The 17,632-nt window shown below is 42.4% G+C and overlaps 1 protein-coding gene across 1 annotated transcript; it reads right to left on the bottom strand.

The window, feature by feature from the left end:
- Nucleotides 1–243: 243 nt before the first annotated feature.
- On the bottom strand, nt 244–16,882 carry plekho2 (pleckstrin homology domain containing, family O member 2). Its single transcript, XM_063189238.1, has 6 exons — nt 16,529–16,882; nt 9,361–9,510; nt 8,783–8,905; nt 6,147–6,251; nt 4,908–5,006; nt 244–4,479 (listed from the first exon to the last, which is right to left on the bottom strand). The coding sequence occupies exons 1-6, from the start codon at nt 16,535–16,537 to the stop codon at nt 2,731–2,733; spliced, it is 2,235 nt and encodes a 744-aa protein (XP_063045308.1). The 5' UTR covers nt 16,538–16,882; the 3' UTR covers nt 244–2,730.
- Between the last annotated feature and the right edge of the window lie 750 nt (nt 16,883–17,632).

Genomic DNA, 17,632 nt, shown 5'->3' with positions numbered 1-17,632 from the left:
AACAAAGCGCTGCCCCCATTACAATGACTAGGATCTCGGAAAAGGCTGAAGAAGAAATAAAACTCAGGTACTGACAAGTCCTGGGTAGTGAGCATTACAACTGCATGTTGAAATTGACTGAAGTTATCCTTTAAGAAACACCATGATACACGGTGTTCGATCAACAGATACCTTCGTAGAGGAGCCTAACCTGCCTTAAGAGTCTATATGCACACGGCTATATGAGACACACCACACCAGGAATCAGATCACATATAAGTACAGGCAATATTTATTTAGACATGCTTAGCGAGACATGGTCATGATTTCAATTTAAACAGCATTAGTTTCATTAGTAAATCAATTTGACAACACAAGAGTTAAAACATGACACAACTGTGAACAGTAACAATCTTTAACATTAAGGGGCCCAATTACTGTGTATCAGTGGACTTGTGAGACATCCTACTTTTTTCTTTGAACCTACCGAACATATTCAAGAGACCTAAAACAAGGGTATGCGTCAGGAGATTAATAACTTAAATATTAAGCATTTTAGTAATTTTATTATTTACAATTTTATGTTCAAAAAGAAATAATTCACATATTTGAATAATAATAAGTTTTATGCCTATGTCAAAAGCATAGGGTTTAGGCCAACCAGGATTCACAGGTGTGTGGTACGCTACTGGTTGCGTTGTAAACACATGGATCAGTGGCAATTGTGCGCTCAAACACAGTTTACCAGACACCTACATTTTAACCTCTGCATGCACACATGAAGAGCACTGTGCAAACCTATAGAATGCAAATCATATATGAAGGTACCACATTTTAATTTGAAACTCATCTCAATAATAATACAAAAAACAATTGCATTAGCTGGGTAATACCTAACACTCTTCAAGTGGACAATAACCTATCGACTGTACATAAAAATGAAAACAAAACAAAACATCAACAGCATAAATTTGATCTCAGTGTTAATGTACAGACAAACAAACCAGGACGACACAGGATAGTGCTGCAGTTCTGTCAGTGACTTGTTGATTACACATAACGACACAACACAAGAATTTTTGTTTACAGTTTTTGCATTTCAGCAGAGGATACAAACAGTAAAAGAAACACAGTGTTAATTCAACACTTAGAGAGTACTCTGGGATCAAATACACTGGCAGATGTTAACCTGACTCGCAGAGTATTGAATTAACACAAATCTTTTTTTTTTTTTACTGTGCAAGAGGTTTGTATGCCTTTCACATATAACCTTGTAGGAGTACACAAAATGCTGCAGGGGTGAACGCAGCACTCAGGAAGTAGCAAGTTCCTCCACTCTAATTTTAAACCGTAGCATCGCTGGCTTGTGTGATGACAACCACAACACAGAGAGTGACAGGCTTAGGGGAGATACCAAGGAAACCAAGGTGCACATATATGGGTTTTTTTTCTATAGATGTGCTTCCTTGTGTGCATATGAGAACAGAGAAGAAGTAACCTGTTGGTTGGATGTTGCTGTACAATATGCAGAGACGGGCACAGTTCACGTTATTATTATTATTATTTACACAGGTAATGTAATGTACCCTGAACACCATGTAGAGTACAGTAAACACTTTTGCACTAGCAGAGAATGCGACTGAAGTAATAACCAACATTATAAAATGTTTTTTTCATAAATCCTTAGTCATTAACAATTACACAAGCAATATGAATTTCTTAAAAAAATAAGTTCCAATAGATTTATTATTTTTGGCTTGATACCACCTTTTATATCTAATCTCTACACACCGCTTAAGCAACATGTTGTCCACAACCACCCACCGTAAGTTTAAAAACATCTCATCAAAGCAGAGAAAATTAAACGGTGTAGGCTTCGTTGCATTTCAAGGAGTGCTAAGAAAGGGCTTAGAAAGGTTTGGAAAGGGCCGTAAGGTTTCCGTGATGTCAGTGCTTCAGAGGTGACATGGAATGGCTGAGGGGGGTTTTGATCTGTGTTCTGCGACGTGACATGTGCACAATAACATTTGGATCTGCAGTGCCTCAGAAGCTTTTTTAGAAAGTCGTGTTAGGGTGAAATTTAAATGCATGGATTTACACCTACATCATTCGTGTTTTGGTGCTTAACGGTGTCACTTGCACGGTTAAGTTGGCTACACTGACAGTTTACAATGGTTGCTGAGGTTGAAACGATCGATTCAGAACTGTTCCATTATTTTGCATGAATTTGAACTTGATCATGGACTTGTTTGAAATGGCTCTTGCTGAGTGGCTGGTTTACATGAAAACCTTTTTGGATAATCTTGATCTTCGAACATCATCATATCACAAGGTTGGTGTGGTACAGTGAGACTGTGCAAAAACGAGGGTGCATTTCTGGTTTCCGATCTCATGTGGACAGTGGCAGTCAACATTGTATGCAGAAGCAGAGGACTAAGATTATGTGGTGCAAACATGATATATCCCTTTAAATGGTCTACTGTTTGAAATGCTTTGAACATGCTAAGAACGTGGGTGATTTTATATCAGTATATGTTACAAATATTAAATAATATAAAAAAAGATTTTGTTTTCAAGCCATTATCCTATACTATAATGTGGACTTTGTTAAGGTCATTTGTAAAAGTGATGGACTGAAAAATTGCACTTGATCACAAGCAAAAACAACTTGCGAAAAAAAAAATTAATTCAATGCTAAGCAAGACAAGAATAACCACATGCCGTAAAAACAGCAGTTAAACAAAACTATCATCACCAGCTCATTCGTTTGTTCTCCTTGTCTACCGGTGTCTTCTGTTTGAAACTCTTGGCCACACTCAAGATCTCTTCAGCTTTCTTGAGCTTCTCCATGGCAGTGGCTAGCAGCTCCTCTGGTTTCAGTTCACCCTGATTATTTTCCTCCCCCTCCTTCGCCACCGTTGTCTGCTTGTCTGCTATTGTGTGCAGAAGTTCTCCCGTGTTCTTGAGCTCCAGAGTCACTGTGCTCTGCAAATTCTTCACGTCTCCGTCGGGTGCAGCAGTGGCAGCAGCAGTGGACGGACCACCACCACCACCACCACTGTGCTCCTTCTGTGTTTTCTCCTCTGGTGGATCTGCCAGAAGGTCACCGACTGAAGCAGACCGGACCTTCGATTTGGGCTTGAGGGGCACCAGAGGTCTTGGGGAGAGAATCTGAGGCTTCTTGCTTTGTGTGCTGGGTGGCGGGGTGGAAACACGTGCACAGCTGCTGTCCTCTTGAGAAGAACTGGGAGTCTTAGCACTGTTGGACGGACCCTCACTGTCGCTCTGCTTTAGCGATTTCAGTGATGGCTGAGTCTCATCTTCTTTGCTGTTGCTGCCTGACTGGACTGCCGTCTGACTGTCGACTGACATCGCAGTGATGGACGTAGTAGTGGAAGTGGTATCTCCGATCTCTGACTCTTCGGCTGAGTGCTGTCCACTATCTATAGACTTCTGCTCTTCCTGCACCACCTTCTCCACCTTCCCCGTAGATAGTTCGCAGGGCTCGACACTCTCCACTGAGACCGTGGTGGTTGTCGACGGTGTAAGTGCCTCACTCTTGGCCAAGGGCTCAGGAGAGACTGAAGCGGGGGTATTACTTTCAGGTTGGCCGTCTGCCAAATTCTCCACCGAGCCAGAGATGAGCTCAGACGAGGAGGAGCTTTCATCGTGACCTTTCTTCTTGGCGTCACTCAACTCTTCGTCATCCTTAGAGCTGGCGCGGGACTTAATTGGTTTCTTCTTAGGAGGGGCAGGGGGCCCCGAAACCTTCTTCATCGGTTCCGGGGTGGAACGTTCTTCTTCCGGCATTTCTGTCTCTCTCTGCTCTGGTTCTGAAGACGTTTCAGGTAAAGGTGTGTCCCACATGACAACGGAAGGCTTGGGGACAGCTTTAACTGTAAGCTCGTCAGTAACTGCGTTTTTGTCTTCTTCATTGCCTTCATCTTCTTCAGTTTCTGCTTTTTGCGTTTCACTTTCTTCCGTCTCCCGCTTTTCTTTCCCACCTGCTTCTTCTCCTTCTTCTTCTTCATCATTATCAGCATCATCCAGAGTCTCCTTTGCCTCCTCTTCATCCACCAGAGCTGGCTTCTTATCCTTAGACGGAGGCTTTGGGGGTTTCGGCTCTTTTTCGGCTGTGGACGAATCAGAGGACAAGTCGTCCTGTGAACTGGATGGCTTGCTGGGAGTGGGCGGAGCTCCCGTGTCGACCCCACTGTCCGACGTCGTCTCACCGTGTGCGTCCTCCTCCGATGTGGAGGAAGGTTTCTGCTGCTTGGATGGAGGCATGGGGGGCTTTAGGACCTTCTTCTGAGGGGTGGGGGTTTCACTAGCGGGCTCATCCTGGGCAGAACCGCTGGTGGCCTCATCATCATTGGACTTGGAAGTCTCTTTTGGGGCGCCATCTTCAATGTTGACATAATGGGTCCCATTGGGAGTGCTGTCAGTCAAATCCAAATCTAAATCCAGCCTCAGAATTCCATCCGAGGATACATTTGCAGCCTGTATTGAATGGAGACAGCCATGTTGACATTGCATACTTCAATGGAGACAGCCAGAGTGAGATTGCAATGCATACTTCCAATAATCCACAAAAGATGAACACATCAAATAAAACAAAACCATAACTAATTAGTGGACCACAACTACAGCAATGGAAGTGAGGAATTAACTTTACAACTAAAAGTAAGCACTGAAATAAGTAAGTAATGGCCTTTGCAAAATCACCTTGCATACCATAGGAAATGGAAATGCTTTATTTGATAGTGACTATGCATATTGTATTGATGAACATTGTTGCACAGAAAATATGTACAGTATGTTATATAAAATATATCATATATCATGTAAATGTGCCTGAAATAGCAAAACACATTTCATCTGTAGTGCCTAACACAAAACAAAGGGAGGATCTGAGCATATCTACTAACCTCCTTCATGTGTATCCTCGTGGGTGGTCTCCTGCCTCGGTTCCCTTTGGGCCTTGTGCGTGTCACATGCTCTAAAGAACACCCTTCCTCCACCTTCACCTGGCAACCCAAAACATTTCATGATCAGTGGCTTCACAGTTATAGTCAATGGAGTAACCTTGGACTTAGACCCTTATTATTGGGTATTGTCAGTCTATATTATATGGTTGTGACGTCATCTGTCGAATGCTCCATTCATTTCAACGGGGCTCCCCAACGTTCGGACGTCTGTTATTTTTCGATAACGGACGGGTTGGTCTATAACAGACCGCTGTCAATGGCAACAAGACTTTTCACTGCTAAAGCGACTTTTCAACAAGACTCTAATCAGCTGCTGTGATAGACAGCACCCGTTGTCCTGGCTACCGCTGTCAATGGCAACAAGACGTTCACTGCTAAAGCCACTGGCTTGTATACAAGTCAGTGGCTAAAGCGAATGTTTCATATCACTCCGCAGGGGGTCCGGTCTTTTGTCACTCTAATCAACTGCTGTGATAGACAACACCTGTTGTCCTGGCTACCTAGCTGTTGCCTAGCGGTGTTCCACAACGGCACTGTTTTGTTTTGCGCAGCAACAATCTTAACATTAAATAGGTCTAAAGAAATGTCCCCGCCATGTGTGAATCATTTAAGTATATCCATATAATAAGCGGGTTAACTTTCGGCGAGTCGGTCGCTTTGTGGAATAGCAGCACTTCAGAGAGAACAAGACCCCTCCGCTCCGCGTCGGGGTCTAAAGATTCTCTCTGTCGTGCTGCTATTCCACGGTAGCGACCTTCTCGCCGAACGTTAACCCTTACATAATACACAGATATGAACTTATATGATTTATGAACAAGTCGGTCTGACCAAACTACATCTGCCATTTCAGGGCTCCTCAAAACCAAGCCTCAATCAAATGGGTGGAGTTTAAATCACAGCATATTAAGTAAATTATCAAAATGAAATTGTTTTTAGCTATGTCCAATAGCATTAGATATACAATATGGACTCCTTTGAAAACGCTAGACTTAAGTTTGTATGAGCTTATGGTCAAGATAGCCAGGCTACGCTACAACAGTAGTGTACAGTACATTGACCAAGATGTCATTGCTTGACTCAGTGAGAAGGTAGTACAAAACATGGCGGAACAAAACATTGCACACATTACTTCCAGTACTAGTAGGATAAACAGACATCTACTTTAAGGATGACTCATACCTCATCAAAGATTTTATTTTTTGCTCTGTTGATGCCATCACTGAATGCCTTGATCCAAGCATCTTTCTCCTCCTGATTTTGGGCTTGCAATTTCACATCATGAACCTGCAAAAATGACAAAACTGTCAGTTGTGTAGAGTGTGGATAAGACAACTTTTTCTCAGAATCAACAAAATCTTGAGTAAAAGCATTCTACTCACTTGTGTGAGTCTAAAATAGCATAAATTACACAGGGTAACTAACTAGTAGGGCTGTAATGATGTTGTATCGAACAAAGTAATCGTGATACACAGTCAAGATACTGTATTGCGATGCAAGAAGGCAGTATCGTGATGCGCCCTTCAGTCCACAAAACAATCACAGGATATGATGTGATGCTGCTTCCAAGCTTCAAATCAAAATCATTATGGTTCTTAGTAAATGTCTTAAAGTTTTTAGTAGCCTCTTATAACCTATTGCACCTATAAAATATCATGGTTTTATTTATAATTTTATTCTATAATGTTGCAAATGTGATTAAAGCAAATCAATTCATTTAAAAATATAAGACATATGAAAAATCGTGGGGTGTATTGAACCGTAGGTCAAAAAACATTATACGAATCGAATCTTGAGTTGAGTATTGTTACAGCCCTACTAACTAGCCTACAGAAATGTTGTATTGCTTGTTACAGCTCAGGGATATTGTCAAGAGCCTGCAGTGCACACACTGTCTGACTAGTGGTTGAAACGCAGACTTCATAATAATAAACCCTCAACAAGAGAGCTTTTCAAAACAAGAAAATACAGGCCGGAAAATCCAACAGAAGAACTAATAAACGGTAACATCCTGTAATGGTTTACTCAAGACATACTCATATGGACCCGCTCCAATGATTGCGTCAAACATTTCACCAAGCAATAGACACTTAAATGACACTCAAGAGGACTTTACAGAAGAATTGTGTGTTGTGCATCCTAAATATTTAACTTGGGGCTTTCACCTTCATTCACTACTGAGCTATTGAAAACAGTGAAACCATAATTTGCTAGACAAAGACCCAGCAAATATAGTGATGACAGCAATGTTAATGGTTATTCTGAAACCCTAAAATGCATATACTATGACACCATGTAATCCACAATTTTTCCAAAACAAAGTTACAGTTTCAGAATGACAGTGCTTTAGAAAAAAAGAAAAAAGAACTGTAGGCAGCAGCTCTGACTGACTCATTCCCCAGGCCGGTCACAACATCGAGAGCGGAGCGGAGAGGGGAAAAAGTGACAGTCAAGGCTGGGCGGGGCTGCATCGGCTTTAACACACACACACACAGGGTGCGTTCCAATATGCAACCTTGCGTCCTCCACTTGTGCTTGTGGCCTCGCCCCACCTCCTGGCCCCTCCTCCATGGAGAAAACAATAAAGTTTCCCAGCTGTCAGCCTAGCCACAACAACTTTTGGGGGACTGTTCTTTATTCACCATCCAATTCTCACATGAGAAAATGACTTAACAATTGAGCTTTTGCGAGATATTGAAATACAATGCTGTTGTCAGTGATGTCATCACGACGTATTACTTCCTGGTGCGAGGCCACAAGCACAAGTGGAGGACGCAAGGTCGCATATTGGAACGCACCCACAGACTTTTTCGAGACAGCTCTGTAACATCTGCTGACGTCCGTGGGTCAGGCCCCGATATAATTTCATCATCTGTTCACAATATGCAATAGTTCACCACTTTGGCATCCACCAGCTTCAACTATTCTCAATAACATATCTTTGGAGCGGGAAGTCTGTCTCTCTCGCTGCCCTGAATATTACATTTGCGGTACTTGCTTTGTTCTGCAAATGTTAAGGGAGATTTTCTGACCACTGTGATAGCTCTACATGCACATAGGCCTATCATAAACTGTTGCTCACTTATATACATTAAACAAAGATGACACTGACCATTTGGAACAGCACATTAACACAATGAACACTTTTAAGTTTCATCCATGAACATGTGCTATACAGGCATATCTGCATCCTTTCTGTATCCTCCTTACTTTTTTTATTTGTCTCTTCGTTTTCTTCTGGGATTAATGAAGCCTCTCTATTCTCTACTGTAGGTGTTGAACATTCTCTACTCTATCTTTTGAAATCACTGCTTGTTAGCACAGTTTCACAAATGGAACATCAATACGACTGCTGATCGCAAGCGCGACACGTTTTTCCCATAAATAGACGCACAAAAAATCACTCTTGGGTAGTGATACTGTTTTTGTCCACTCCAGTTCCTCATTTTCAGGGCCGGTAAGCAGGAACAATGTATTTACAACCTACTGTCTCACTACCAGGAACTACACACTACCCCACACTACTCTGCACTACCCTCCACAACACATTCAAATTGCATAACTGACAGACACCAACGCCCACCAATCCAGCTCCAATCCGTCACTGTGAACATAACCAACTGGTTGAAAGGTTACTTTCCCTTCAGAGAAACCAACAACCAAACATTTCAGCTGGGCTGTTTGTTAACAGATCCAAGCAAAGAAAAGAAACAAAAAAACAAACAAGGCAAAGCAAAGCAAACCCAGAACAAAGTGGTGGGAGCTTTTCCAAGATGAGTGTTTCCTCTCAGTGATTTGTAGTAGCAACAGCTCCTTACCTTATTTGCACATTTCGGAGCTTTTATCAATATCAGCCTGTTTTTCTTCTTAAACGCACCCCGCAGCTCGTGGCATTTCTCATAGTTTTCCAGGTCCAACTTCTCTAGACACGTCTTCAGTTCCTGTGGCGAAAAATATTGCAGTTCTCTTTTGAAAGGCTTTTTCTGAGTAGGAGGTAAAGCCAAAGACCAAGTAACCCCACAAGTGCTTATTAATCTGAAATACTATAAATCAGTTTTACACTATATATGTTAGTTGGTATTCACCTAAAGACATTTAACTTACGTAAAAAAAAATGAAACTGTAACAAGTGAAAATACATGTATATTGGTTTTGGTAGAATTACTCCAAGATTGAGTGGAATTATCTTACTGCATGTGCAGATCATTTGGTTACAGTATTTTTTCCCTGATTTACACCATGTTTCTTCACATTCACCTAATGAAGTTATGATCTTAACAACTTACTAATTATTATTTTTATTCAAATCTGTTAATTCAATTACCATCCATTGAGATACCACAAGTCTCTCATTCAATGTGTGAGTACTGTACTGTTTCAGTAGTGTGATTATTACCTCATTTTCATACACTACGACCTCCGTGTGCTCCAGCTGAATGTATCGGTCCTTGTACGTCCCAAAAATCTTCCCAGACGATTTCTTCAACCAGCCGGCCTTGCCTGTGAACTTGACCTCTTTGGGCTTGGCTGTGTCCTCTTTCCCTCCCTTAGCATGCAAAGACAGAGGGGAAGAAAATCATCAATGTCACACTCACGCAGTGTTACTGCCCTGCAAAACCAAAAGGCTACATATTTGTTCAAAACTGAGTTTAGACTGTAAATTGACTATAACACCTCTTTTGTCTTGCGACTGAATATTTTGCGCCGCCTTGCTACTAAAGTGTGTGGAAAGCATGACACCTATTATAGCTGCACACTAGTACACCGTGTTGGACAAGACAGTATGGCAACTGTTTCTCAGTTTCAGTGTTTGCCACGTTACTGCAATTTTCTTTTTTTTGCCAGAGTGGACAGATGCTTCAATTTAAAAGCAAGGACTGGATGGTATTTCAAATGCACATTCCCTAACACGTGTCAAGAGTCACGATGCAAGATGCAAGATGATTAATCACATGACCCAGTTTTGTGCCCTAAGTGTTTTCATTCACACTAATCATTAATAAATATATCAGGGTTTCCCCCAGCACTTTATTGCTAAGGCGGTCACGTTGACAAGAAACACCTACCACAATTGACTAGGTCCCCTGAAAAGATAAAGATTTCATGTTGTGAATGTAATTTCTATAGTTGCTTAACCAAAAAAGATATACTTTCAACGTCCCCCACCACCTTGACTAACAAAAATTCTGCGGGAAACACTGTATATGTTTGGTTGTCACATTTGCTTTCGACAAATCACTTCCTTAAAGCAAACGGGTCATGACATTATTGAAGTAAAAGTGTAAGATTGACACCAACAACAATGACAAAGCATTGACAACAATGCAAAAGCATTCACAACACAAGTACGCTTTGCTTTGATAAAATCTTTCTAGGGTGCTTGCTTACTGTACATATATCGTTGCCTGTGCATTTGGTAATGTTAGACAGACTTTAAAAGCTTCTCTTCCATTTCCAATGGGTGGTCTATTTACACAGTTCCACAGAGCATGGCCGAGGGGTGCCGGCTAAACTGCTACACATGGCAGCTGTGTTTATGTCTCCAGAGACATACAGTACTTTACGTACACTATCAAGATGAATCAGAAGACGTCGCCTAGTAAAACATGCCTTAAAAGGACGGCAACCTGCTGAATAGTGTTGTTTTAACAAATGACATCTTTCACAATTGGAGAAAAAATGTCAAAATAAATTTGAAGATTCTTTAAGTTACCGGTATGTCACATTCAAGACGGAGAGTCATCTTTTTTCTTTCAATCATTTCACACTCCGACTAGCATAATGAAAGTGATTGCTTAAACGTTCTACACGTAAAACTTTGCATAACAAACGTGTCCATAAATTATTTTTATACTGTATTGTGGAACATTTGCAACTGCTGAAAAGTCAACACTTTTATCATCATCACATCGGCAATAGATGTGCTTGCTGTGAATGATGCATATGTAATAACTTACATATTTCATTAAGCATTTCTAGCACCAGAGCAGCTAAAATGATCACTGAAGTACAACAAATCCTTTAATTGTCTTTTAATAACATTCTGAACATGGTTGCAAATGCTGAAACATAAACTCATGGCAGAGCCATAAATAAGGCAAGTAAACTTTGCATATCATCATTATGGCCTATCATAAAAAGCCTTGACGTAAACCCTGTTTTAGACTTCAACGGGGTGAGTGAAGGGTGTTTACATGAGCTGTCTCAACACTACTACACCACACACTTCCTCAAGCATCCAACACAACGTCCAACGTCCTACACAAGCATGAACAACAGATCAACACAAACCAACCAGCAAAATAGCGTCATGGTACAGTATAGGGCAACATTTCAACAGGATGGCTAGAGTTTCTCAACGGGGGCTCTACAGCCCTCAGGGGGCGTTACAGGGTTCTAAGGGGCCGTTGCTTAGTTGGCCAACATTGGCATTAGTCTGTTTTATTTTTTTGTACGGGGGGGGGGGGGGTCACAGGCTTATGATAAGGTCAAGGAGGCGTTGGGAGGCTCATGTTGAGGCCCAGGGGGAGTTTATTCAAAAAAAGTTTGAGAACCACTAGTTTAAGCTTTCCTTTCCCCTTCGCTTTGCTGTTACTGTTCGTTAGGAAAAAAGGGTCTGGCACTGAGCGTGGAAGTGCTCTGACTGCAGAGCAGAGGAAGAGACAGAGCAGAGAAAAACAGACAGTTCTCTCTCTCTCTCTCTCTCTCTCTCTCTCTCTCTCTCTCTCTCTCTGCAGCCTCTGAGGGCAGGTACTGCACTGTACTGTCCAGGAAATTGGACAGGCGGAGTGCCCCTACGCTAACACAGCATTGTCTATGGCCACAGAGGGAGGCTCTGATTGGTCTATTGTTGCTCCCATAATGACTAGCGAGAGAGGGGAAGGGAAGTGGGGGTAAGGGTGGTGGGAGAGACATGAGAGTGAGGGGGAAAAAAATTGGAACAGCACATATAAAACACAAGAACACTGTGCCAGAAATGTTGGGTGGGGTGGAAAGCTCTGTATGACACAGAACAACAGAAAGCCCAAGCAGCTTATACACAGTCCATGACTTTAAAGCTGTTTCAGTCGTAAAAGCATGTTTTGTGTCGCTCTCGAATGGCTTTTCTTTTAGTATTCCGGGGGCAAAGTTTGATACCGGGAGTGTGTTCTTTCTTTCAGCACAGATCCGTCTTTGAAAACAGATGGCGGGCCATTTGTGAACTCAAAGGCTCTCAGCCGATGCAAGTGTGCTGTGCTGTGCAGGAAAATGTTGCCTTAATGTCAAAGAACACACTTATTTTTCCGGACATTGCATCAGCAACTTTTAGACATATGTTATCAATGTGTTATAATGTTACATTGTATTGTAAAGTCACAATTCAAGTTTAAACACCCAAGCAATTCATATGGGATTTCATCTGTCTTGGAGGTTGTCTTCAGAACTAAAATATAAAATATGTTTCATATGCCAGGCCTAATATATGCTGGGATTGTGTTCTTGATATATTGTTCTCTCTCTCTCTCTCTCTCTCTCTCTCTCTCTCTCTCTCTCTCTCTCTCTCTCTCTCGTTCTGTGTGTGTGTGTGTGTGTGTGTGTGTGTGTGTGTGTGTGTGTGTGTGTGTGAGAGAGTGTGTGTGTGTGTGTGTGTGTGTGTGTGTGTCTGTGTGTCTCTGTGTGTGTCTGTGTGTGTGTGTGTGTGTGTGTGTGTGTGTGTGTGTGTGTGACACTGCAAATATAGTAGTTTAATACTGTAACGTCCATCAATCCAACCATCCCTCTGTTGACTTCTATTGAGTATCTTAACTAGACTTAATAAGTGCAGTGCAGATATGAGTGTGGTTGGTTGGGAGGAGCGAGCAGTGTGCTGCAGAGTGCTTTTGAGAGTGTGGTGTGTGGTTTAGCGGTCGTGTCTAATTTGCACATTAATAGCAAGCTGGCTTTTCAGGGGGGAAAGAATAGACAGCCTCGTTATACTTCTGTACGTGTGCACAGGCTACATACAATTGGTTGCTGGATGGCATGTCACATAAACAACATGCATCTCACTGAAACCACTGTCTCTTCGCGTGTCTGAAATGATCAAGATGGCCGAGTTGAGTCTGTAATTGATGTTGATGTTTCTATGCATCTCTGTTACTTTGCATACATCCACAAATTGTAGCTTGCTTTTACGAGTCACTTTGGCTAAAAGCATCTGCTAAGAGCAATGCAGTGTAATGTAATGTTCCTGCCGTAACAACCACACTTGGTGTGCAACTCTACGGTTGTGTTTACACAATATCCAAGTGACAGCAAACACTAAAACCAAAATACAGTAATATGGTCAGACTTCTGCAAATATCTGCTGGTGTCTTTAAAACAGAAGGGTTTTTTAATGTAGAATCACCCGTCATCATTATTCTGCAGACAAAAAAACACATGACTGTCAATGATGTAATCAAGAAAATCTATTCTGCTTGGCACTTTTTTATCTATGGTTACTGTGTGGTGAGGTAGTGTGCGTGTGTGTGTGTGTGTGTGTGTGTGTGTGTGTGTGTGTGTGTGTGTGTGTGTGTGTGTGTGTGTGTGTGTGTGTGTGTGTGTGTGTGTGTGTGTGTGTGTGTGTGTGTGTGTGTGTGTGTGCGTGCGTGCGCGTGTGTGTGCATGCGCGCGTGTGTACATGCGTGCTTGTGTGTGTGTGTGTTTTGGTGAGAGACATGGTCAGATTTTGACTGACTCATTAACAGTCCTTGTTCAAGAAAACTGCAAAAGAGCAAAATCCATTTCGGTTCTCTGGAACCCAAAATCCCACCTCCCCACACACAAAAACACCTGCAGTCAGCACACAGGACGACCACAACTAACTGTCAGCACATGCTCAAGCCAGGCGGACCCACGCAACCGTCTGCCAACCTCCGGTTCTGCTGCACTGTAAGTGTTGGGAGTTCAAGGCCAACTCTCGCATTGAACTATAGGCAGGGCCGGATTAACGCACAGGCTAGATATGGCTTCAGCCCAGGGGCCCCTACCTGTCAGGGGGCCCCTGACTGGCCAAAAGAGAAAAACTGCTGAATTGTGACCAAATGCAATATTGGAAGTCATCTGTCGTGTTCAGTGTAGTTGGTAGACATGTTATCCTTAATTCCTATCTCATAATTATGACACTGTCTATGTAAATTTGTCACAATGTGCCTTCCGGGGAGCCTTGCCTCTTAGTCCGCCCCTGAGTATAGGCCTACTAAGCACTCATGGTCTCACGTTGACATTTCTTGGGCGCGGACTGAGGCACGCCCCATTTCACATGTGTTGCGCATAACATCTTTTCGATCAGGAAACGGGCTGCATCTGGGACCCATTGAGGTGCCGTGGTGTGGAGAGACTCTGGACTTGACCTGCGCGGTCTGAACCCTCCTCTTCTCCTCTGTCTTTACAGGAGGAGTTAAATTCGAATCATCTGCTCGCTGTTCACATGATCGCTCCCTCCATTAGTCTTTCGGTGGTAAAAAGATGTGACTCCACACCCGGCCCATGCTCAAAAGGACACATACGAGAGAGAGAAAGAGAGAGAGAGAGAGAGAGAACAAGTTAGAAAGCCGAGACAAAGAGTGATTAGAGACAGAGGGAGAGAGAGAGAGAGAGGGAGGGTGAGATAATGCAGAGAAAGTTAAAGAGATAGAGAGGAAGGGGAGAGCGAGAGGGAGACAGAGATGAGACAGAAAGAAAGACAGACAAAGACAAAGAGAGAGACAGAGAAGAGCAGGGCCTGAAAGACAAAGTCTGACAAAAGCAGGAAGAGCATGGCAGACTAGGGGGGGAATAAATCTACAGGATTTAAGGCACACTGCTCTCCCCCTCCGACCACAAGGGAGAACAATACTGAGAGGGGCTGATTGTTGTGTGCTGCTGATCTGCGCGAGTCATTCCCCTCAAATATGAAAGGGGCAGCAGTGTATGAATGTGCATACATCATTGTCGGGCACTGTGCCTCACTGTGCAAAAAAAAAATGCCGTCCTTATTCACAAGGCTGAAGGAAATGACCTAGTGGATGGTTCAGATGTCAGAGGCACATTCTCATTCTCTCATTCTGTCTCTCTCTCTCTCTGTCTCTGTCTCTCTCTCTCTCTCTCTCTCTCTCTCACTCTCTCTCTCTTTCTGTCTCTCTATATCACACACACACACAGACACGGACACAGACACACAGACAGACAGACACACACACACACTGTCACACATTTTCACCCCCGGCTATCTCTCTCTCTCTCTCTCTCTCTCTCTCTCTCTCTCTCTCTCTCTCTCTCTCTCTCTCTCTCTCTCTCTCTCTCTCTGGTTACACACATGGAACCGAGGCACTGTGCCACAATGTGGGTGCCCAAACCAGGGGACATGCTTTGTAGCCCACTACTGTGCACAAACAAACCCCACGGAAACTAGCCCACACTACAAATTCACAATGCATCCCAGTCTTGTAGGGATATTGATTTCTATGTATTTACACATCTACATCTATGTATTTACACATCTACTTAATATTCAAATGTGTAGCCTACTTTATTTATTGCAACACATGTTTAGAACTGCTGTACAAGTTTTTCCCTCTGATGAAAATAATATTACAGAGCAACTGACTTTCAGGAAGCTGCTGTCAAACACAGGAAGTAAAAAAGCAGAAGACAGTTACTGTGATGCAGGGTGATGTCAAGGTGTTAAAGAAGGCTAAGCAATACCAGTGAATCACTGGAGAGACTAACAGGGTATGTTTATCATTTTTGTAAATGAAGCTATAATAACTTTTCCCACTGCCAATGTCTCAAGCTTGGTGCTGGGTGGGCAACAAAGTAGCCAATCTCCTATCTCTCATGAGGTTGGGTCATAATGAAGACCATTGATGACAACCAAGAGAACGTTTGTTTTTCTTCTCTTAAAGTAGGCCTATATTCTCGTTTGGATAGCGTGAAGCAAGGCGTAAAGATGTCGGCATAGATAGTGTAGAGCTGTGAGGTTAATCATACAGCGCTCATTAGATGCGGCTGCCCGACTCTATGTGACCGTAACCTACTTCCTTCATCGGTAAACAAAGATGCATCCTTGGTGGGCTGACAGGTTAACTTATTTTGGAAGTGTTTCCAAAGGGCTGTGAAGTAAATCCATAAGCTATCGACTCACAAATTCGCCAAAGTCATTGTGTTTTCGGCTCGAAGAAAAGGCAGATGAGTACAAGAAAGTTACTTTGATGAAACAGCGGCACACTTTCTATGTTGCTCTTGCAGGAATGCGCGTTCTAAATCTTGCGAATGGTGTAGCCTAACCAAATAACTTTTCTGGGCGAAACTTGAGGCCGAACCTCTCCCACGACTCTATTCTTCATTATTTCTTGAAAACCTCTTTCCAAAACGTGATTGAATCGCCTACCTGTTTAAAACCGTATTGGGCACTTGTTAAAAACTTAATAAAATGCGTGAATGAAGTATCCAAATGGGTCAAAAAGACAAACGAGCGTTTACAACTTTGTTCATATTCAGGCAATCAAAAGGATACACTCAAATGATGTTGCAACGCCTTGGTGTAAGACATCACGCCCAGATCAAGAAGGAATAATACTCACATCTTCCATGATAAAAAACTGTGATCCGTTATGTGAGGGCAAAAACACTCGACGTCTCCCTTATCGCGGTGAAGTTCCAAATTCGTTTTCTATTGGTAACAACCATCTAAAATCCAACATGTCGTGATGTTTAAAATGAGGAACTGGTACCCATAGATGTGGGTTAGTGCAGTTTCTTCTTAACTCTTTTCCTCTTTCGGGTATGCTACGAACCAAGTTTGAAAAAAAAGTTTGGTTTCCGGTAAGTCCCCGAAAGCCTCCGCCACTGTCAGGAGAGGAGACAGCACACAGGCGCTTCAATGGCATAGAATCTTACGGGCTGGATACACTTTCAGCTGATGTAACCAGTCTTTGGAACTTCATGTGGCGTAAACACATTGGTGAATAAGGACTTTGAAGGTGTTTGCAATAGCGCATGGGAAGAACTACTCCTTGTCTGCGCTTTATAAATCAAAGGGTGTGTTTATATGCATATGGATGCGTAGGCTATCCCCTCCACAGATTTCACCACTTCATCCTTCAAACCCTCCTGATCCTAACAAGGAAACAGAGATCAATCCCATTGCCTTTGACACACTAAAAGCGATAATTTAAACTTAGGACTCCTACAAAGTCTTTATTTTATACTCAGTTCTCATTAACTGTTCGGTGTAGCATCACTGCATTAAAAGTGATTGCACCCTTAAATGGTGTGAGTTATGCATTTCCTGGTGGGTGTGGTGACAGTGGGTTCTGAGACTGGGCTAGAGGTGAGTGAAAGCAACTCAAGGCCACTTCCTTTTAACACACAGAGTTAATGTTTTATGAAGTGTTTTATTCACTTTGATCTTTCCTGTGCAATAAAAAAAATCATTTAACAATAGATAACATAGGCCCAAGTGAAAAGTCCACAATCAATAACTCGCTCCTCCAGTTCATCGGAAGAGGTGCACACTAACAAAATAGGCTACAGTATATTCAGTTAAATTGTCAGTAGGCCTATAGCTATCGTCAAACTGAAAACTTCCTCTCTTGTCTTTGTCTTGTCTTATCTTATGCTGTATGTTATTGTTATGTACATACAGAAGTTCAAAGTCAAAATTTGAAGTGTACTTGACATGTGTA

The sequence above is a fragment of the Engraulis encrasicolus genome, chromosome 22, assembly GCF_034702125.1.
Source record: "Engraulis encrasicolus isolate BLACKSEA-1 chromosome 22, IST_EnEncr_1.0, whole genome shotgun sequence".
Lineage (NCBI taxonomy): Eukaryota > Metazoa > Chordata > Actinopteri > Clupeiformes > Engraulidae > Engraulis > Engraulis encrasicolus.
Note: the sequence above shows the minus strand (reverse complement) of the source record. Positions and strands in the feature narration are given on the sequence as shown.

Coding starts and splice junctions, on each gene's coding strand:
- plekho2 (XM_063189238.1), bottom strand. Junction 6,252..8,782: donor CTCCGAAATGTGCAAATAAG/GTAAGGAGCTGT, acceptor TCATTTTTGCAG/GTTCATGATGTGAAATTGCA. Junction 5,007..6,146: donor AAAATAAAATCTTTGATGAG/GTATGAGTCATC, acceptor TTGGGTTGCCAG/GTGAAGGTGGAGGAAGGGTG.